At 41.8% G+C, this 16,736-nt stretch overlaps 2 protein-coding genes across 4 annotated transcripts; both read left to right on the forward strand.

The window, feature by feature from the left end:
- Nucleotides 1-69: 69 nt before the first annotated feature.
- LOC5510845 (nuclear transport factor 2) lies at nucleotides 70-2,503 on the forward strand. The gene is made up of 4 exons (XM_032380091.2): nucleotides 70-258; nucleotides 383-454; nucleotides 1,555-1,653; nucleotides 2,136-2,503. Exons 1-4 carry the CDS (start codon nucleotides 166-168, stop codon nucleotides 2,247-2,249), a joined length of 378 nt encoding a protein of 125 aa, XP_032235982.1. The 5' UTR covers nucleotides 70-165; the 3' UTR covers nucleotides 2,250-2,503.
- A 2,028-nt stretch (nucleotides 2,504-4,531) lies between these two features.
- LOC5510836 lies at nucleotides 4,532-16,244 on the forward strand. 3 transcript variants are annotated; one of them, XM_001631258.3, is made up of 5 exons: nucleotides 4,532-4,671; nucleotides 8,319-8,427; nucleotides 8,512-11,120; nucleotides 12,347-12,488; nucleotides 13,168-16,244. In XM_001631258.3, the coding sequence occupies exons 1-5, from the start codon at nucleotides 4,579-4,581 to the stop codon at nucleotides 15,681-15,683; spliced, it is 5,469 nt and encodes a 1,822-aa protein (XP_001631308.3). In that variant the 5' UTR covers nucleotides 4,532-4,578; the 3' UTR covers nucleotides 15,684-16,244. The 3 variants fall into 3 exon arrangements, with proteins under 3 accessions (XP_001631308.3, XP_032235978.2, XP_032235977.2); XM_032380087.2 differs by having other exon boundaries at nucleotides 4,533-4,671; nucleotides 8,322-8,427; XM_032380086.2 differs by lacking the exon at nucleotides 4,532-4,671 and adding an exon at nucleotides 7,566-7,953.
- The last annotated feature ends 492 nt before the right edge of the window (nucleotides 16,245-16,736 follow it).

The following is a 16,736-nucleotide window of genomic DNA, read 5'->3' on the forward strand; positions in this document are numbered from 1 at the left end:
TTTTACTTTTTAGTTTTGAGGATAGAACATAGGGAATCGTGGAAATCTCTTGGGCTCCCTGTGTATTACTCGATTGGAACCCTGGGAAAGTTACAACTGGATGTGGCTGCTAGTGTCGAAGTGTGTGTGAATTCTACCCAATTTTTTAACAGTTTCATCGAAACTATGTCACAGCCGTTCGAACAAGTGGCTAAGCAGTTCGTAGAATATTACTACAGTGTCTTTGACTCAAATAGGAATAATTTGGCTCCACTTTATGTAAGTAACTTCGTTGTCGCTACAATAGAATTTTAGTTTAGCCTAACTGACAGCCCACCCCGGGGTATGTTATCTTCTGTTATTGCTTAGTTGACTTGTGATCATTTCTGTTTCCTGTATATAGCAACCGGGGTCGATGTTAACCTTTGAAGGAGCCCAGATCCAAGGGACAGAGGCTATCGTTGCGAAACTTGTGGTGAGGTGTTTTGTTATGTTTTATCATACTTGTTCTTTTAGGGTTTTAGGCTATTTTACTTTTTACCTCGTGCCATTAAATTGCGGGGATCATTTAATCCCGATTCTAAATTCAGTCACATGAAATGATTTGTCTTTTTATTAATTATTTCTTTGCATATTCATAACATATTCACATATTCTTTCCTTGAAAATCTGGTTGCATGCCATGTGAGGTGGTCTCAAATCCCAAATTAAGACAATTTGGCCAATCAACTTGTTGTTCTGCACAATTATAGTCCTTCATATTATAGTTACACCACCATGCTCCACATGAATAGGCCAACATTTGGTAGCCATCAATATAACTACACTGCTGCTTTCAACCACTGGCAACTTGTTTTTGGTGACTGAAACCATTCTGCAGTTACAACAGCCATTAGACTGACAGCCAATGAGAGAGCTCCAAAAGGCACCAGGCATAAAAAAGCAGACATGAAATACATAAGCACACACACGAAATAAAAAAGAATGCAAACCTAAAAAAAATCAAATTATGAAATTGCTCTCTGTGTGTTTATCAGTATTTTTCAGTGAATAGCTACTGTAGGAAGGTGATCCACTATAATGCTGTTTTAGTTGTGACCAGTTTAAAGCTGTGATAAATGTAGAATAGTAAGAATTCAAAAGTTATGAAGTTATGACCAATAATCTTTCAGGACTCTTAAACAAATGGCACAAGTTGCACATGTGACTGAAAATGGGCAACAGGTTTTTGTTATCATCTTATAGCCGCATTGTCACCAGTTTACTTCTGGAGGGCCAACAGAAACCTTGTTAAGAGACAGAAGAATCTATTAGAATCAAATTTTTCTCAAAGTAACTTTCGATAAACACACTACTTTCACAATTTTGAAATATTTTCCAAGTTTTCCGTTTAAAATCACCAAAGATTGTTACGTAATCGACCAGAAGTAAACTTGTGACAATGCAGCTTCAGAATGGTAATTCATAGATGCCAGGATGTTCTTGAACCTTGAAGCTCATTAAAAATTCAAATTCAAGACTACTTCTTGCCTGTTTACTTCCTACATTAACTGTTTCTTTTCAAATGATCTACAGTCTATGCCCTTCCAACAAGTGTTACATGTGATTACATCACAAGATGCCCAACCACTTCCTAATGGTGGCATTATCGTATTTGTCATGGGGCAGCTGAAGGTTAGTTCAAATTTGGTCTTATCATAAGATGATATGATATTATAATGCCTAACAGGATATTTCCTAGAATGCCTAACAGGATATTTCCTAGAATGCCTAACAGGATATTTCCTAGAATGCCTAACAGGATATTTCCTAGAATGCCTAACAGGATATTTCCTATAATGCCTAACAGGATATTTCCTAGAATGCCTAACAGGATATTTCCTAGAATGCCTAACAGGATATTTCCTAGAATGCCCAACAGGATATTTCCTAGAATGCCCAACAGGATATTTCCTAGAATGCCTAACAGGATATTTCCTAGAATGCCTAACAGGATATTTCCTAGAATGCCTAACAGGATATTTCCTAGAATGCCTAACAGGATATTTCCTAGAATGCCTAACAGGATATTTCCTAGAATGCCTAACAGGATATTTCCTAGAATGTCTAACAGGATATTTCCTATAATGCCTAATAGAATAGTTTCTGACTTGCAGGCAGATCAAGACCCACCGTTGACATTCAGCCAGTGCTTCACACTCTTTCAAACTACCGAAGGCTCATATTATGTTCAAAATGATATGTTCAGATTAGGGTTACACAATGGTTGAACTGTTATAACACTATTGTGCTACACTGCTCCAATAACAAGATACAAAGAAGTAAACTGTGGATACCTAGGAAACTAATTACAGATTATGCCAGTCAGCTTAGGTAGCCAAAGTTATACCATCAGTTTTTTTTACAAGATGTAAAATTGTAGGTTTCGGATCTTTCAAGAGCAAGGCCATTATTGCTTCTTCTGAAAAGTTGGAGATTGCAATGGTCCCATAAAAGTATAATATAATAAACTGTTTCTTTTTCACATGGGTTCTGTTTTGTTTTTTGATGTTTTGTTAGTTACATATCATCTTATTCTATTCACTGAACCAATACACCAGTCCATGTACTTTAGTTTGCGATTACTTAATATATCTTTATTTGTTTCAGAATTTAATTTTTGTCTCTGATACAGTAAAACAAAGATTACATAAATCATGATCCCTAGAGGATAAACAAATTTTAACACAGGATGTTAACAATACATTTTTATTATTCTTATGTACATAATCTTTTTAGTCCAGGGAAGAAGTTTGGATTACAGGCAACAAGACTTTAGTCACCAGATGCAGAACATAAGACACTAGAAGAGATCCAGACCTCATTTCCTTCCCTACAGGATCAGTCCCCTCCAGTGTCCAAACATCCAAACAAAATGTGCGGCTATCACCAGAAAATCACAATTTCTGGATACTTTAGGTTGGCCATTTTATAATTTGGATGTCTTGGGGACCACGGCTAGCCTGTTTACAGGCTGTTAAGTGTGTTATATTGATATCCATCAGCTAATCAGCCCTCTGCAGGATTATGCAAAGCCAATAATGGAGGCTAATGTCCAATGGAGTCAAGTCTTGTATAAGGGATTTCTCCAGAATGGTAGCCAGAGCTTTGTGGATTGTGGGTCAGCACAGGGGCAGATCCAGGACTTCAAAATGGGGGGTGGATAATGGCCGGATAGACGGCTTACAACTGATCAAGTGGTTCTTGGTTGGTCACTAAATAGATCTTGCATACTTCACGCTGAATTGGATTTGTCGCGTCAGCAAAGTCAAGCAGGCAAAGGAAAATGGACAGTACCTCGTCCCTCAGACATTTATTTTCTTCAAACAAAGTGACATTTCAATCCACCCCCCCCCCCCCTTGTATGAGCCCCTGCAGCACCATGCTTGCGAGCCAGGGTCCACCACAGGGGCATATCTAGGGGTGGAATATACAGAAAAGCAATTAATCTGGGCACATTTTTGTTGAAACTCTTGCTTTAGCCTCCCATAGCTGTCAACTCACCCACATAAGGCGGGTGTCACAAGTCTTTGGACCTCATCACAAGCCTAATTACCCAGAAATGAACCCCTATAAGAAAAACACACTCGATTTTTGTTTGGCACAGAGAGAGGTTTATTTCCAGAGAACCGGTAGAACAATAAATTACCACCGAAAAGAAATACGACCTCTCTGCCCACCACTATCTAAGGGTGGGAGGGTGGGAAGAAAACTAGATTTATGTACGTAGGACACTTTGAAGCTTGCAAACGAAACTAAGCACTAAGCTGTAATGCTATGCTATATATCAAACAGTAAACAGAAGGATCGAATTACTAAATCCACGTGGGGTTGTCAAGCTGTGTAATTCAAGATTTTGAGATCTCAAAATTCCCCAATTTTAGTGAGAATGTTCATACATCCTCTGTATTCACACACATTGGCTCTCTTGGGTTTTCTCAGATATTTAATGTATTTCACCCGTTATCCAACTGCCAAGTTGGGCTGACAGCTAATGGCCTCCTGTTTCTGGAACTTCTGGTCCCGCCCCTGTACCCCCCCACCCATACCAACAGGTTTGGGTCAGCACATGGCATTCACATAAAGCTCACAGCTTCATGTATTTTCTATGTCTTGCTAAGGTTTGGTTACTTTAACAAAATCAAAGAGTAGAACTCGACCCTTGCCGGGGGACTCGCGCGCGTGCGAAGTAAATAATCACGTGTCGTTGTTGGTGCACATGTGATCTGATGATGTCTCTTTGTGATGTCATAAGCGCGCGAAGGCTCATGGTTGTGATGCTCTCGGTCCATAATGGCGGCCGAGTGAAAGTCTGATGAAGCAGCCATCAAGTGAAACACGAAGTACTCGATCAAAAGCGCATGCAAAATCTTCTCCTTCCATGTAACCCCCAGAAGATAACCTTTTTAGTCAGAGGGGCTCTCCTTTTGTCCTTTTTTATACATTTTATCTACATTTTCAGTATCATTTTAACCCGGCTACGAGGGGTTTGAGCTCACGAGTGTTGCCTTTTTCGGGCTATTCCTGATTTAATCGAGCTTTCATCGCGGCAACTGCAAGATGAATCGAAGAAAAAAGAAGATAGATGCATTTGTGAAGAGAGATCCAAAGGATCGGAAGAAAATTGTCCCGAGTACAAACGAGAATACTTTGGTAAGTCTACTATTTTACTTGATGTAAAAAAAGTTGAGAGAGATGGTAAAAAACAGCAACCCGTACGAAAGCTACTGGGAGAATAACCTATATCTCTTGCAGTACTTCTTTTCTTCTTAAAGATGTAAAGAACTAGGATGAAAAGTATTAATCAACTAAAAATGCCAAGGAGTAAAGAAGTACTGATAACTGTAGAATTCTGCTCATTTAGGCTTTATTTTCACGTTACCGGTTGAATGTTCGTCCGTCAAATAATTTATACGTTCACAAAGGATCAGGCTAACTGTACTAGTAGCAATAAAAAATTGTACAGCAAAACAAAGCATCCTAGCAAGGTTACAGCAAAACACAGCAGCCTAGCAAGGGTAAAGCAAAACAAAGCATCCTAGCAAGGGTAAAGCAAAACAAAGCATCCTAGCAAGGGTACAGCAAAACAAAGCTGCCTAGCAAGGGTACAGCAAAACAAAGCTGCCTAGCAAGGGTACAGCAAAACAAAGCTGCCTAGCAAGGGTACAGCAAAACAAAGCTGCCTAGCAAGGGATTTCTGGTGCGGTGGCATAGCTGCCTGGCTGCATCTTCAGAAACCCAGAGGTATATTTCAATCTTTTTTGGAGGCAAATCCATTTGGGAAATCTTACGCATTTAGATATAGTTTGCCGTTTTGCCAGCTCGATCTTTTGTTATTTATGAAAGAAAAATGCGTTAGCCTTCTCTACTCGGAAATGTGAGGAAATTTTGAATTATTGCCGCATTTTTTGGGAAACAGTCTCAGATAAGAAAAAAAGGTACAAGCTATTCAAATCGCATTTGCTTGGAGAACAACTCTCCACGATTTTTCCTGGAAGGAATGTATCTCAACAATATTGTTTTGCGGACTTTATTTGTACATTTTGCAAGCCAACGTTCTATCTTTTGCAAGCCAACATTCTCTCTGTAAGCTTAAACTTCAGTGCCAAGTAATAGCTTCACCGCTTCACTGCCGAATGACTTGCTTTTCCCTTGACTAAAATGTCAGTGTCCTTTGGGTTGGAAATATCAGCGGTACGTATTTCAAATAGAGTTCATATAGGTCAACTGGTCTTGAATTATTACTGGAGAGGACAAGTTACAAGAACCATCTGGTTCCCTGCTGAACTTGTCCTTTTGCTTTCAAAATGTCGCACATTTTTGGTATGGCTTGAAAAAACAAACTCTTTCCAAACCTTTTAGGTAGTTGAGCAAAAACATCCTGTCTTTTTTAAAACCCTTTAAGGGCCAAAAGCTGTTCTGGCTTCAATAGAGACACTCTAAACATGTTTTTACCGAGAATTAGTCGTTAGAATTAGAAGTTGTTCTCATTAGACACTATATTTATGTAAATTTTTAATGCATTGTTCAAGAAGCAAGCCTGTGATCGGTCAACCTCAGGAGGATGACCAATCACAGCTCACCATAGGCCTGGATTCTTTTGCCAAGTTTGTTCCTTTTTGTTCCCCAGGGGTTATTTTTTTCACAAGTGAAACGTTAGAGGAAAATACCCCTGGGTTTCCAAGGATGGCCTGGCTGCTGAGTACATTAGATAGACAAACCTTGGTGGCTGTGTTGAGCTGTATTTTCAAAGTGCTTGTGGTGATGTGGTAATATACAACTGTACATTCTTTATATTGCTACATTTTATGCAGATGAAATTACATGAGATGAAAAGTGAGAAAATTCCTTGAGTGAGTTGAGACCTGTAGATTCAAGTGGTTCTGTATTTTGACACTGTGAAAACTTGCAAATCTTTCTTCGTGGGATTTCAAAAAAGCCTCTGATAGCAATGATTTTGAAGAGAAGTGCCAGGAGGTGTTCTTCAGCAATTGTTGAAGTTATGAAAATGAAAGGTTCAAATATCAATCAATGTTTCATGGGATGCCAAAATAGCGCCTACTGTTGTCTAGATGACTTTGGTGATGGATACAAGGAGATATCCTAAATGTGAATGCTAAAAAGCAAAGACTCAAATATCAACTATAGACCATTTTGAACAATTTCACTAATTCAAATATAAATTTAAGAGACAAAAAACAATTAAGCATCTTTTTGAGACTTGGCCTAAATGCACTTTTTTTAAATTTTTAACTCTTAGCCACCTTTTTCAGAATTAAAAATATATTATTCCCAGGGTTGTCATTCAGATAGCCACATAGGCACATGGATGTGTTGTCTAGGTATAATATTCAGTTTTAAAATGGACATAAAAAAACAGCAGCTGTGATGTACCCAAACCCTATATTATACACCTGCCCCAAAGGATTAGTATTTAAAATAGATTAGTAGGATTAATATTATAGCATACCATGATCTGATCAAAAGAACACCCAGAAACTTAAAACAGTGCCAAAGTATGTTGTTGGTCTGAATGAAATGTGCACCCTGCCCTGATTACTATGACCGATCTGTTTCAACTTTGTAACTTCACATTTTCTCTTTGTTTACTAAAAAATGTTTTGGTCTATTTATTCTAATAAGCACAATCTTAAAGAAACCCCTTTCCAATATTAACTAAGTAGTTGTAAACATACTGTATCCCTGAAATATTAAAAAATATTTTGAATTAACTTGTTTTTTGTACTTGTACTCTCTTTGAGCTGAATTCTGGGCCCAGACCCTTTTGTGAAATAGGATGGTAAAAAGAAACAATAAAATTTATATTTTGGTCATGTTTCAATGGTGTAGTCATTTAAAGTTTTTGATTCTAGCCAATGACCCTGATCTTAGCTTATTCCAACTTCTCACAAGTAGAGAACATTGTAGTTTAAACAAATACAAAGTTGTGAAAACTTCACCTGGAGTACATAGGCTTTTCTTCTATCTCTGCTTATGAAGAACCAGGATCCCTTGGTGCCATGAAACAGGAACATTAGATACATTTGTATATCTCTAAAAAGGAAGACATTTATCAACATATTACTCACATGACACTAAGTAATAGCCTGCCTTCATCAAGACTCTGGAAGGAGGAAATGGTGAGTGCTATGTTACATGCTAAAAAGGAAGTGTATTGTAATTATTTTTCTGTGATGGACATTGTACATTATCAAACCAATCTAAAACTAATCTTTCTTTCTGTTTCAGGGTTTTGGTATAAAAGTAGTTCAACTTAGAACAAAATGCAATATAACCCTCAGATGATCTGATAGACAATATAAAACTATGGAAAAGAAGCGTTAGATGAGTGTTTGTGGGTTTGATTGGGATAAATTACACACAAATGGAGCATTACTTGTTGGCTGTTGTAAATGGTCAAATGCCAACACACCAGTAAGAACATAACATATATTTCTTCATTTAGTCTTTATGTACATGACTTGTACTTGTTAAGCCCTCTTCGTATCTCCTACACTGGTAATATGAGTTTAGTTTAGGTGCCTTTGTTGATGCAGCATATTACTATGTGTATGATGTTGATCTTTTAAAAGTTTGTTGTGGTTTCAATAGGTTGTCTCTCAAAGTGACTGAAGGCTCTCTCTCCATATCTTTATTACACCATCTATACTCAGAATGTCCCTTATTAGTAACTGTCGCTTTGCCAAATGAAGCATAAAACATCTCAAAACCTTAGAATATTTGTGAGCCCCTTAGAAATATGATTTCTCAGATCTCATTCACATTCTTAATTGTCATAGAAGCCAGGATCTGAAGGAAGTAATCTTTTAGGGACAGATGGAGCTGCTGATTTAAGAGACAAGATTCCAAAACTGTCAAGAACTATATTACAAGATCCAGACAAGGATGGTTAGAGAATATATTTGATGCTTTATGAATTATAGTAATTTCCCATTTGGGCCTTACCTACTCTAAAGCTCTTTGTGTTTTTAGTGAACCTGGAGTCAACTGGATCACTTAGTCTGGTTGATCCATCGTACGGAGAGACGGTCGGAGTAGAGACATTTGATTACTCACATGGGAGGAAAGGAGAGAAGGTGACTGATGGTTCTCTTGACCTGGAGTTGGAGATAGAGGAAGCTAGGACAAAGCTCTTCAGCAAGCTTGAGAGCGAACAGAGTGACTTGAGAGCTCTGATAAAGCAGCAGAGGGAAGAGGAGGCCCATTCTAAAAAAGGCCCAAGTGCAATGGGCTTTAGAGACACCCTCCTTGCCTATGGAAATGAGGACAAAAAACAAACAGACTCTGATTTTTCCTATTCAAAAGGGAAAAAGGAGGGTAAAGACAAACGTGGTTCAACTGATGATTCACGATCATCACGGTCAAAAGGTGACTCTCAGAATCGGGGTAAAAGGAGAGAGAAAAGCCCAGGTAGTCCTAGTGGCTTTGACCTGGGAAGACCATTTTTCTCCTCTGGAAAGGAAGGGCCAATGTCCGATTCGTCCGACTTGCGTGCAGCACTGAAGGAACTTGCATATCTGAGGAGTATACAGACTGGCGGTGAATACTCCCTTCCAAGAGAGGAAGAGGAGTACTTTAGGAAAATCAACGATTTGTCCAAGACTAGTATTCTTGATGATCCGCTTGATGACAGTGATCGATCAGTAAGAAAACGGAAACTTGAAATAGACTTCCGAGCAGCACCATCACGGTCGCCAAAATCAAAGAAAGATCCAGCAGATCTTGGTGAAAGTGAGTCCAAATGGGAAGAAGTTATTGACAAGTTTATTGTTGATTCTCCAAAAGAGAAAGACCCTAAGAAAAAGCATAAAGATGCCAATAGTCCCTACGGTCCCGCCCTTCCACCTTTTTCAGGCACTCTCTACTCTGACTTGGAGATAGCCAGGCAGAAATCAGAAGATCGACTTGTGAGTAAAAAAGATTCTCGACGCTTGAAAGACTCTTCACCTCCCCCTCTTACCTCTTCCCAAGAGAACAAGTTTAGAGGACGTGGCAGAGGGTTTAGAGGTGGCAGAGGCGATCGTGGAACGCTGCGTGGTGCCTTAAGAGGTACTTTCCGTGGGCGTGGAAGAGGAAGGGGCTTTCAGGCTATCAGAGGGGCTAGAGGGAGGGGATTCAATGATCCAACTCGCGGTCGTCACATTTTTAAGCCTGGAAGCCTACGAAGAAGTCGTAGTCGTACCAGTTTGAGTTCCAGAAGTAGAAGTAGAGATAGAGGAGGGAGTCGCAGAGGTAAAAGAAGAAGCCGAAGTAGGAGCAGCAGCTACAGTTCCCGCAGTCGCAGTAGAAGCAGAAGCCGTGATCGTGGCAGGGGTCGCAAAAGATCCAGGCGACGTAGCAGAAGTAGTAGCCACTCAAGTTCCAGTCTCAGCCGTAGCAGGAGTAGAAGTAGAAGCCGGGGACGTGGTAGGAGACGAAGCAGAAGCAGAAGTTCTTCAAGGAAAGGCAAGCGACAGAGGAGCAGAAGCTGGAGTTACGATGAAGATTACTCAAAGTCTAGTAAAGGGAAAGCTACAGCTGCAAAAAAAGATAAGAAGTTGAGCATTGATGCGAAATCTAAAGATGTGAGAAGCAAGAGCAAATCCAAGTCAGTTGAAAAGAGAACATCAACTGAAAAGAGTTCTAAAGAGCCTGACCCTGGAGTATCAAAGATGATGGGGCCACCTTCACAGACGCAACTCCCCAACAAGGCTGCTTCAGGGGACACAGAGAAAATACTCAGAAGAAGTCGATCAAAGGAGAAGGACATAAAAACCAATCCAACTGTCCAAGAAGCCAAGGTTTCAGCAGTCACTGGTGTGTTTGTGCCAAGGACTATTACTCGGACAGTCCAAGGAATGAAGATTCCCGCAGGCCGAGGTCTTAAAGCGCCAGCTCATCCAGTATTTAGAGTTCCTGTGGATGAAGAAGACGAGGAAGAGGTCCCTCTAAGGAAGGAACCAGCCAAGCCCAAAAAGGCAGAGCCTAACAAAGATGATATCGCTCAAAATCATAAGTTCAAGGCAGTCTTTGAAAGTGAGGTTGACAGAGTCTTTGGTAGGAAGGAAGCCAAGAAGGAAGCTGCTCCTGGGAGTGCTCCTGAGCAGGCTGCTGCAGCTGCAGACAAGCCAAAGGAGGAAGTGAATAAACAGAAAAAGGAAAGCGACAAGCAAGAAGAGTCAAAGGAGAATGAAGGAAAAGAGATGACACGTAAGGAGAAGAGAAAAAAGATCAAGGAGGAGAGAAACAGGCGAAAGAAAGAAAGGAAGCGGGAAAAGAGAAAGAAAAAGGCGGAAATGGATATATTTAGCAGTGATGAAGAAGGAAAGAAAGCCAATGATGACCAGTTTGATGATCAGAGTCTCGAGGGCGGCAGCCACGTGGACCAAGGCGATGTGGAAGCTCTACAAGAGGGCGTGGCAGCAGTGGGGTACGAGGACTACTATCAGGAGGGGGGCGAGTACTACAACGAAGAACAGGGCTGGTACGACGAGGCCGGCCAGTTCCACCCCTACCAGGAGGGTGAGGTGTACTATTACGATGAGCAAGGTAATATCGTGGAGGGGTATGATGCTGGACAGGTTTATGGACAGGATGGACAGGTGAGTGTGTAATGAACAGGGCTTAGATCATCAATGCACCCCATCACAAAGAGTTTTGGCAGTAGCAGATCCAGAGGTTGTTTCTTGGATTAAGTTATATCCTCCCCAGTTTTATAGCAAAGTGCTGCCTCTCCCGAGGGGCAGATAGTCTGTTGACTGGTTTTCATTCATTGAATCTCTGAAACATCCTTGGCCCGACACACACACAACAGAAATTGTTTTATTTGCAAGACAGTTCATAAGGCTAACGCTATACTAAAGCTAACGCTATCCTTATGGAAACGCTATCCTAAAGATAACATGTTCTCAGGCGTATCAAATGTCCATGTTACATTGTCTAAAGTTACAATTAAGCCATAACACTTGAACTCATAGCGCCGCCAGGAAAGGGGAAGCAGATATGCTTAAATGAAACTTATACGAGATTAATGTTAAAGTCTTTTTTTTTCTTTATAATAACTTTTAAATAACCTCTGGAATTGTTACACAACCAACAAATGTCTAGGTCCCAACTTGCCCCGTTTATGGGAATTCTACTGTGTTGTGTAGAAATCAATTGTGAATTTGATGGCTGATTTAGAACTCTCTCTTATAATTAAAAACCGGACCATATTAATCGAAACCAGCTAGACAAGTATTTGCTTTGTCGCGTAGGTCTCATGAGCCTCTGATCATACCACGTAACCTATAAGATTATCTTGTCTCTTGTCAAGCTTTGAGATGACTGCTAAGATAGAAAGGGTAGTGTGGTCTTGCCCTATTGTCCTGCGGCATCACGCTTCCCTGCATAGCATCCTTGTTGTAATAAACAGACAGGCAGATCATAAAAAAACGAAAACTATAAATCTTATCGGTAATTACACAGATAATTACTTAAGGTTTTCGAGAAACTCTGACCAGAAGTTCGCAAATAACTCAACACGGGTTAAAGATTTCTGTAGGACACCACTCGAAGAACAGAATGATTTCGCTAAGGTCTCAAGCACTGTGCTCACTTTGTTTTCAACATCAGCTTCAACCCCGTGTGGATTTATCTTTAGATTTTCTACAGATTGTCTGTAGACTTTCTAGTTGTATGATATTTAATTAAAATATGATGCCTCACTGAGCTTAAGTCCAGTACAAACGACTGTGTTACATGATCACGTACATGGTAATACTCTGCAAGTATTACCTTTGTTACCAACGTTTGCTGAAAGGTTTCTCCTCTTTTTCCTTCCTCACAGCTATTGGCGCCTGCTGTAGAGGCTACTGAAGCCTATGGCGAGGAGTACTACACCTATGAAGGTGCCGACCAACAGGCTTACCCATCAGAGCAGGTGTATGTGGAGGGACAAGGGGAAGCACAATATGCGGACGACGAATGGGGTGAGCAACGAGCTGGGGAGATTTGGTTTTGACATCGCTTTGTACCTATTTTAATGTATTTTATAACTGTTAGATAAGCCTTAATCCAATTCAGTTGCCTTAAGGCCTTGTAATACACGCTGTAATCAGGGGCTTGAGCCCCTGCAAACTGCGCCAGCACCTGCCAGCATTGTTGGCGAATTTTCGCTTGACTGACTATAGGGCAAAGGAAATGTCAAAATGGGAAATTGACTTTCTGACATTTCCTTTGTCTTGTGGTCATTCGAGCAAGAATTTGCCAGCAATGCTGGAAGGTGCTGGCGCAGTTTGCACAGGGCTTTAGCCAATATTTTTTCATTGGGGTGGCCCCAAAGTAATTTTTCAAGAACATTCGTTTCCAACTGAAACGTAACGACTATGACGTAATAGTCGGTGTGGAGCAAGATGTGGCGCATGGTAGGATGTGGAGCAAGTCTAAGCATTTGACGTTTTGTATATGGGTTGTGGACATGGGTGAAAAGGTCCTTTGTAATAGGTGTCCTTGTTCTCGTTTGTATGGATATATGATGTAAATTACAATGCTAATATTAAACTATTAGTTTATGAAACTAAAAGTTTCATTCACATGAAGGTCTAAAGCAGTTCCTCAGATCTCTTGACTTTTTGCAGTAGAAAGTCATTAAACATACTTTCCTTTTAGATTATGTCGAGGACGTGGTCCCAGAAGCGGAAACGTACGGCTACGAGACCTACCAAGGTGTTGAAGGACAGGAATACCTCGAAGCTGAGCAGTATGTGACTGATGCAACTACCTGGGAAGGCTACACTGAGGCCTACGTTGAAACCGAAGAGCAGCAGTGGATTGCACCTGAGGCAAGCTATGCAGAGGGCGGCGAAGAGTATGTAGACTATCAGTATGACGCCTCTCAGGCAGGCGGACTAGAAGACTACTATGGTCAGCATCCAGGAGTCGTTGGTCAAGAAAGTCACTGGGACCAGCACCAAGGGGGCGAAGAGACGTACGCTAGGCCACAAGAGTCATTTGAAAGACCGCAGGTTATTGATTATGGTCACAGTGGCTTTGCTCAACCCTTGCCTATTCAAGATGACCTCTCTGCGTCTCAAGGGAGCCAGCAGCGAGCTCCAGTCAGAGAGAAACCTGCTCGTCCACTGAAGTCCATACTGAAGAAGAAGAGTTCTGATGCAGAGTCTACCTCTGTAGGCAACACTGCAACAGCAGCAGTAGCAGCTACCACTGCTAAACCTCGAATAGGAGAGAATGTCGGTCCTGAGTACATAGTACGGCTTGCTGATTCGGGGAATAGGCAGTTCTATTGCAAACTGTGTAATTGCTACATTGCTTCAGTAATAACAAAGGAGCTTCATGCCAAGAGCATCAAGCACGTGGAGTTTTTTGTTCGTGAAAAGTCATCCTTGCTTCAAAGTGTGCTTGGTGTTCCAACATTAAACGCAATTGAAAAGAACCAGGAGAAGGAGGTCGCAGCTGAAGTTCCCAAGCAATTAGAAGAACAGCCTGCCAGAAACCTTCCTCAAACACATCAACAGGTACACGGGAGGCTAGGTGAGTATGATGGCAGAGAGAGACCTTACGTTGATGACTCCAGACAAGTAGAACACCAAAGCTCACCGGAGAGGTCACAGGCTACGGAACGCAGCGGAAGATTAGACCATGATCGACTTGAGGCATATAACAAGCAGGATCAGCACAACCATGATCGCTATGATATCAGGACAGGTCGAATGCCTGAGGAGAAGCACTTTACTCGTGATGATAACAGAAGGAATGAAGATAGAATACAACCTGGACGACCCAGACCGCGTCTCGAGCCTGCTGATAGGGGAAGATCACAAAGGTCTGACAGGCGATCACTTGAATCTGAAAGGAAACCATTGCGAGATTCCGAAAGAAGGGCTCCAGATAGTGGCTATGAGCAGTCTAGAAACGATGTTCCCAGTGGCAATTTCGATAAACGAGAAAGTCAGTATACTCGAAGTTTACTTAGGAATACATTCTCTGGGCTCCATGATTCGCAAACTCAGCAAGGTGACCACCAGAGACGTTTGTCTGCTGAAAAGCAAAATCAGCCACCTTATCAAAGGCCTGGAGATCGATCAAGAGATAGTGGAGAACAAAGAAGCAGTAGCGACAACAGAAACTCAAATGATGACGTTAAGGCTGGTAAATCTCAAACAAGAGAAAATCCTCAAGAAAGGGGCAACAAAGAATCAACGGTGGAATCAAAAGATGTAAAGAACCTCAGAGAAAATGAGGCAAGGAGAAGCTCATCACCCAAAGATAAAAGGTCAAGCACCCCTGACTCAAGAAAACCAACCGGCGAAAACAAATCTCATAGAAACGATAGGAGACCACCAACACCTCAAGATAAAAAGCAAGAACCTCCATCACGGCCAGACCCTCAGCAAGTTGGTAGAGGTCATCCATCGACGAGAGAGCCCCAGCGCACTGCTCCAACACCAAGAACTCAGCAGCCACCAGCCAGAGGTAGAGGGCTACCTGCTGGGCGTGGTGCACCAAGGGGAAGAGGTGTGCCCCCTCCTCCGCCACGTGGGGGTGGACAAGGTTATCCAGCTCAGGGAGGAAGAGGTGCCTACCAACAACAGCCAGCGGAGGGAAGGCATGTATCTGACCTCTCCCAAAAGCCAAATAGGTCACTAAATCCCCCCCAACGCCCTTCACGTGAAGCACCACCGGCACAACCACCAACTTACAGAAATCCAGCCCAAGCTCCATTCGAGGCTACACCGCGAGAGCATTTGCCTAAGGCTCCCCAAGCTTCAGGTCAAGGTGCTTTTCCCATAGGAGCAATACCTAGAGGTGCAGTTCCTCGTGGGGCGGTGCCAATCAGAAGTACTGGTGATGGAAGCCTTCGACAGCCAGCTTTAAGCAGGTTTAGCAGTGTTGCTGTTCGAAGTCAACCGGCACGTCCTCAGCCACCTGCACCTCCTATGCATGCAGGTAGTATCCCTGCTCAATCAATCCCAGTTGCCCCCAGCCGTGGAACTCGCCAGTACCCGCCAAGAGGTGCTCCCATGATGCACAGAGGAAGGGGTCATCCTCCGCCCCAGTACACTGGTGGCGTGCCTGCTCACAGAGCTCCACCTGCTCCTACCAGGGGAGGCCCGCCGTATCGCGGAAGCGGTGCCTCATATCGTGGCCGGGGTCGTGCATGGTAATAGGTCTTTCTCTGTAGATAGGTAGTTATGAAGTAGCAAGACTTGCAAATCATAAGTAGGAAGTATCAAGTAACAATACTTGCAAATCATAAGTAGGAAGTATCAAGTAACAAGACTGACACATACTGCTTTTACTGTCTATGGAGAAACGGAATCCACCTCGTTAAATAACGAATACCTAAATAGGGTGGCCGTAAGACATTTGCTTTGGTTTTCTTGTCATCACTGTTACCCCTCAACAGTCCATTGATACGTCGTGCCGACCTTTTGATTCCATGATACCATCGCTTCTCATGATAGCCGTTTGATATTGCGGTTAGACGTTTTACTTTGCGGAGTACGCGTTACTTGCTCGAAATATACATTTTATTTACGTACAAAGTTCAAAGCAACAACAAGTCCTTGTACTTAGATATGCAGTAACTTGTAAATATAACTGCAGTTGTAGCACACGTAGGTTGATAAAGTAATCAGCGTACTCTAAGATCAAACCTTTGTCATTCTCTCGTGTGCCATGATAAAGGTTGATCGGAATATTGGAATAAAGGAGCTTAATTTAAATATGTGTTTTAATGTTTCCAATTATCAACACATATTTTGCTGAAGTAGCCATCAAAAGAGCAATCTCACTCGATTTGGGCTTCCTGTGGAACAAGCTGCCATCTTGGAAACGAAATATCTCGTCCCCTCTCCTGGTGCGCAATTACTAGTCTACATGCGTTGCCCTCTCCAGCTTCGATTTAGACGGTGTCTGTCTGTACCAAAATTTGGGCTCCCTTTGGCAGTCAGTGATACAAAAGCGGCCATGATTTTTCGCACGTGCCTGTGTTCACGCTAATGTTGAAAGCTCCTTTTTCGATTAAAACCGCGAATATGATGGCGAAATCGAATAATTATTTGGAAGTATGGCGACTTATTATCCGATGTTTTACGGGGTTTGCCTATCATTGCTCTCGAATTTTGTCATTTTATGATAAAAGAACCGATCAACTTGAAGCGATAATCAAACTAGCCCCTCACCTAAGGGCAAAGCGAAAGATATTCAAACAGCCC

The sequence above is a fragment of the Nematostella vectensis genome, chromosome 13 (assembly GCF_932526225.1).
Source record: "Nematostella vectensis chromosome 13, jaNemVect1.1, whole genome shotgun sequence".
Taxonomy (NCBI): Eukaryota; Metazoa; Cnidaria; class Anthozoa; order Actiniaria; family Edwardsiidae; genus Nematostella; species Nematostella vectensis.